The sequence below is a fragment of the Cyprinodon tularosa genome, unplaced genomic scaffold (genome assembly GCF_016077235.1).
Source record: "Cyprinodon tularosa strain WSP-4 unplaced genomic scaffold, ASM1607723v1 ctg117, whole genome shotgun sequence".
NCBI lineage: Eukaryota > Metazoa > Chordata > Actinopteri > Cyprinodontiformes > Cyprinodontidae > Cyprinodon > Cyprinodon tularosa.
Genome location: NW_024037970.1, coordinates 672,507 through 678,566, shown reverse-complemented (window position 1 = coordinate 678,566; position 6,060 = coordinate 672,507). Strand labels below are relative to the sequence as shown.

At 41.0% G+C, this 6,060-nt stretch overlaps 1 protein-coding gene across 1 annotated transcript; it reads left to right on the top strand.

Moving 5' to 3' along the window:
• Window positions 1-777: 777 nt before the first annotated feature.
• LOC119798578 (E3 SUMO-protein ligase ZBED1-like) lies at window positions 778-3,538 on the top strand. Its single transcript, XM_038308120.1, has 2 exons — window positions 778-1,790; window positions 2,158-3,538. The coding sequence occupies exons 1-2, from the start codon at window positions 959-961 to the stop codon at window positions 3,156-3,158; spliced, it is 1,833 nt and encodes a 610-aa protein (XP_038164048.1). The 5' UTR covers window positions 778-958; the 3' UTR covers window positions 3,159-3,538.
• The last annotated feature ends 2,522 nt before the right edge of the window (window positions 3,539-6,060 follow it).

The following is a 6,060-nucleotide window of genomic DNA, read 5'->3' as shown; positions in this document are numbered from 1 at the left end:
TTTTTTTTGAAAAAATCCATTAAAAGAGAATGCTTATCCAAAGTTGCGCATCCTGTATGTTTACTTTGTGTGAGTTTGTCAACTGGCCAGTGTTTATGTTTTGTGTGAAATAATGGTGAATGGAACAGGAACTAACAGGGGGACTCCGGGGGCTTTCAAGACCTGCTTGGGTTGATTATAGTTGATTTGGTGAACTGAAAAAGAACAATTTGGATGTGCGAGGGGCTATGAAAACTATTTGATGTGAAAACTTATTCTGATGTCTAAAGGGAGCAAATACATTTCTTTTTTACTAAAAATGTGCACATATAGTTTAGCAAGATCCTAAAAATTAGACTGAAAAACACTGATGCAGCTGTTTTAAGACCAGACTTTTCTTTTGAAATTGGGCAATAACTCTATTAAGATCAAACTGTTACGGATGAATTAAACAAACTTTATGTGGCCAATGTCTGTCTGTTTGTCCTATATGTAGAATTCATGTGATATTCGATGTTTCATTTCACTGTGTATGGTACATTTTGAAATGAACTAGAATCATTTTTTCTGATATGACATTAGTATGGTTTGAGTTTTTACAGGATTTGGGAGGAGCTATTAGGACATAATTTTGAGGTTTATTTAGTGACCAATATGATTAATAACAACAGCTGTGCCTTTGTGGGGCCTTTTGTTATTTTCAGTAAAGCATCTGATAAGGTAATACATTAAACACAGAAGCTCATAAGAGAAGACGGTACTATGGTACTAGAGAAACAGTAACATAGTACATAGGGCTGGGCAAAAAATCGATTTAATCGATTTATCGATTTTGTAGTTTAAAAAGATTTTTATTTTGCAAACTCGAGTTTTTTGTCAAAATAGTTTTTTCGGACTTTTCCGCGTTTCTTCCTTGTGGGCTACCGTAGCGCGATATTATGAGCCAGCCCCCGCCCTGCGTAAACACAGTCAAAGCAACATGGCAGCGTGTAGCAGAGAACTAACGTCAAAGAAAGGCACAGGAAATTCCGTAATTTGGAACTGGTTTGGTTTTGATGCAGCAGACCAAACACAGACGAAGCCTTGCTGCAAAATTTGTTTCAAGGCTGTTGCTACTGGAAGCAGCAGTACAACAAATCTTTTCCAGCACCTGAGGAATAAACATCGCGAAGAATGGGAGAAGTGCAGCCGGCTCCGTAGCGAAAATGCCTCCTCTAGCACACCTGCTAAAAAGCAAACTACACTTCCTGAGAGCTTTACAAACTGTGTGCCTTATGATAAGAAGGGAGCGCGATGGAAAGCGATTACAGAGGCGATCACGTTTTATATTGCCACAGACATGCTGCCAATTTATTCTGTCGAAAAGCGAGGCTTTAAACACATGTTGAAAGTATTAGATGCGAGGTACGATGTCCCCAGTCGCAAGTATTTTGCCGATGTAGCGCTGCCTCACCTGTACAATACAACTCGGGAAAAGATCCGCAGTGAGCTGGAGGAGATGCAGTTTTACTCAGCCACAACGGACCTGTGGTCCAGCCGGACGATGCAGCCATATCTGAGTCTGACGGTTCACTACATCAACAATAGTTGGACTCTGCGCAGCATCTGCCTTCAGACAGCGTATTTCCCCGACAACCACACTGGTGAGATAATTGCCCATGGCTTAAAAGACGCTCTCAGCTCCTGGGGACTTTTGGAGGAACGACTCGTCTGCATGACAACTGATAGTGGCACCAATATCATAAAAGCCCTTAAGGACAACAACTGGCCCAGCTTGCAGTGTTTTGGCTACAGACTCCACAATGCTATAGGTAAGAGTTGGTGTAAGAATAAATAGGTGCACATACTTGCACATTGTAAAGTATATTTCAATAATATATATATTTATATCATATATAATATAATATATTTCATAATTTAATAGCCAGAATATGTTATATATTTCAACAGGTTTACACACAGACATTAATTCATATTTACAGTTTATCTTAGTTTATTTACATAAATAAACCTGACTTTTCCTTAATCTGCAATGCATTCATTATACATTATGTATTAAACTGTGTTATAGCTATTAAAATTGTGATAAAAGTACAAAACAATTTTGAAAACTCACGTAATCAAATATATAGTTTGGAGTGACAAAGTATTCTAAATATCTTTTCACATTTATTACAGAGAATGGTGTGAAGGATCCAAGGATCGATCGGGCCATAGGGGTCTGCAAAAAAGCTGTATCAGCCTTCTCCTACAGCTGGAAAAAAAGGCGAGACATGACAGAGGTGCAGGCTGAGCTTGGACTTCCCCAGCATCTTTTGATCTCAGAATCCCCAACACGTTGGGGGTCTCGTCAAAAGATGATTGAGCGCTTTCTTGAGCAAGAGAAGGCAATAACTCGTGTCCTGGGTGCGGACAAGAAAACGCGTCATCTTGTTCCCACGTGGCAAGATTTGGAAGTATTAGAAGCCACCAACAAAGCAATGAAACCTCTCCAGGACTTCACTGATGCCCTGTCAGGGGGATCATATGTCAGTGTGTCATGCATCAAACCAGTGCTGCATTTGTTTAAAACAAGTCTCCTCCTGCCAGAGGAGGAAGATTTGGAGCTAACAAAAACAATCAAAGCTAACATCATGCGTTACCTCGAAAGTAAATACTGTGATTTGGAGAAAGAGGAACTTTTGGACATGGCCACACTTTTAGACCCGAGGTTCCGTTCAAAATACATTGATGCTAGCAAACTGGAAGTTGTCAAAAAAAGAGCAGTGTCTGAGATCGCTGCTCTCTGCAACTCTACCACAGAGGAAGCTGGTCCCTCAACTGTTCAAGAGAACACCCCGGCAAAAAAGAAAATGACTCTGGGTGCCTTCTTTAAAAACAGTGCACCATCCACAACGCCACACCCACAATCTGAGAAAACAAAAATTGAGACTGAGCTTGCAACATATTTCCTTATTCCAGACATAGAGCCAGACACAGATCCTCTTGAATGGTGGAAGCTGCATCAGCCAAACTTTCCAAGGCTAAGCTTACTGGCTAAAAAATATCTTTCTATTCCAGCCACTAGTGCCCCCTCAGAGAGGCTATTTAGTGTGGGTGGGGGAATAGTTACCTGCAACCGGGCCTGCCTTAAGCCAGAGGTTGTGGACAGGCTCATCTTTCTTGCAAAAAATGTTTAGAATGAGCATGCACAATGTTTCAGAGATCTAACAAGCATGTGTTTTGTTGTTATAGATAAAAGTTTACATTTGTTCACTCTTTGAGCAGGCTTTATGTCTGCCACAGGCATGTTTCATTTTTTTATATTCACACTATACTGAGAAGAGTTTATTTTTTCAATTGTAATGTTATATGTTACAAAATTTGTAATTATCTGATTTCTTGAACAGAAAATTTAAGCTATTGTGAAGTTACTTGAAGTTGCACTTTTTCTTAAACCTGGGTTAAAGCTTGAAATTGTTGAATGACAGAGCCTTATTTACTTCTTGTTTTGGGATTCTACGCATCTTGACTCTTGAGGAGAATCATAGCAATAAAGTTGCACTTTTGACACTATATCTGATGTCTTCAGTCATTTTTAAGTGCATTGAAAAAAAAATCGAAAATCGAATCGAAACTCGAATTTTTCTTTAAAAATCGAAGATTTTTTTTTGGGGCAAAATCGCCCAGCCCTAATAGTACATAGTACCATAGTTCAGGTACTCGTTTGTTATCTATTATACTGATTCCAGGCATGGTACAGAAAGCAAAATGGCAGCAACACTACAGATTTCCCCCAAGTTTGTGAAGCACAGGTGTTCCTGCTGCCAGGCACAAGTGGCACACCCTAGAGGCTGAGATCAGCCCACCCTCTGCGTCTGCACAGCTTGCTGAAAGCTGTGCCATCACTTGTGCTTGAAACTACATGAAATGAAAAACTAAACATATACACTGACTCTGCTTAGACTCCTAAAATGATGCACGTAGATGTAAAACATTGGCAAATAACCCAGTTTTCTGACCATAATCTTATCAAACATGTTGCTCAGATGCACCAACTATAAGAGGCTCTGACAAGATGGGAGCAGGTTGCTATTGTGAGGTAATTCTTGTTTGTGTTGACTTTCACAGGGTGGGTGGAAAACTGCCCCCACCAGGGCCTGCTTTGGTTGTTAAGTGGTTATTGCACACGACCCATGTATGGAGGCCTTAGTCCTCAACATGGGCGACCCGGGTTCGAATCTGGCCTGAGATAATGTCTCTCATACCCCCTTTCCTGTCAGCCTACTGTCCATAAAAAATGAGCCACTAGTGCCATAAACCCCCCCCCCCAAAAAAACTACCCCCACCAAATCTTCTAACAATTGGGAATATTGGAGTGAAGGTGAGAGACTATAGATTAAGTAATAATCCAGAGAGAAGCAGGATGGGTGCTTTTACTTTTTGGGAAAATAAAATCCTTGACGGGGACATTATGTGATTTTGATCTGATTAGAACTGCATGAATCACACTTCGAACTGGAACTGGATAATGCAATCCCATTTCTCATCTATATGGCCAAGATACGGTGAGGTGCTCAGCAGATTAGCTGGGTTCATTTTCATAAGCAAGGCTTATTGGTTTTGGAGAATCGGGAGGTTGTTTTTTGCTGTCTTACATGTTTGTCATTGTTTGTGTCTTTATGTTTGTTTCCTAACATCCTAGGTTTAGAAAAAAATGGTACACTTTTGTTAAGTTTGTTTAGCTTAGACTACACTAAAGATGGATATATGTGAAAATAAACAATGGATTTTTGTTTGGAGATACATTGGAAACTTTCTTTCTTGAACCACTTTCCTTAATTAGAATTCAGCATTGGAGAGGCCCAACAATCCATCTGGTGATCACATTACACATGGTGCAATTTCCAGTACCTCTGGCAAATGTAGGCAAAAGGTACCACCTCTGTTTCATTCTGTGGTCATACCATTCCCCTGTCTCCCTCTGTTACAAGCCTTGGGGTCAAGCTTGACCCCCACCTCTCCTGTGACAATCATGTCACCTCTATCTGCAAAACTTCCTTCTTTCACCTCCGTAATATTTCCAAACTCAGCCCCTCCCTATCCCTCCCACGCCTTTGTCTCCTCCAGGCTGGATTACTGCAGCTGGATTACTCCTCATCGTTATCTCTGGCAGGAGCCTTCAGAAGCTCCAGTACGTACAGAACAGCGCTGCCAGGGTCCTGATGAGGGTGAGGAAACACCATCACATCATACCCATCCTTCACACTTTGCACTGGCTCCCTATTCATGCCTGTATAGAGTACAAGATTCTTCTGCACACCCATCACTGTGTGCACGGTGCAGCCCCCACCTACCTCACTGAACTGCTCACACCACACACCTCTTCCCGGACCCAGTCAGGCCAACAGCACCGTCTGGCCCCACCCAGGACACGGGCGACACGGGCGAAAAACAATGGGCGATAGGTCTTTTGAAGCCGCAGCTCCCCGTCTGTGGAATGCCCTCCCAGACCACCTTAGGGCCCCACAGACGGTGGAATGTTTTAAGAATGGATTTAAAATTTTTCTTTTTAGAAATGCTTAAAATTGCTGATTTTTAGATTTTTTTATAGGCTACGTATGCCTTTGAATGTATTGATTTTAATCATTGTCTTTTTACTCTGTTTTTAAAGTTATGGTCTTTTGACCTTGTTTTAATTTTCCCTTTTTTTTAAATGTAGCACTTTGAGATTTGAATTCAAGTGTAAAGTGCGTTACAAATAAAATTCATTATTATTATTATTACTGTATCCCTTCTGAAAGTTCTGAGCTGAAATCCCATTATATCATTGCTGGTGAATGATGCCCGTTAAGACATCAGATGAGGATGTTAATAAATTCTCATTTTTAATCTCCACCTCTCAGTGCATCAAATAAGTCCTTGCTCGTCGCCCTACCCAGGCATCAAAGTGATCGCCCTTGCACTTTTTCTGTGCTGTGAGCGCTTTTGATCCAAAGACCACTGAGTCGCTACCTGTCTTCAAGAACTGTACAGCAATAGGAAAAAAAACCACTGAGCTGAGTGCCTCTGAATTCTGACCTCTTGAAAGCTGTATGTGCC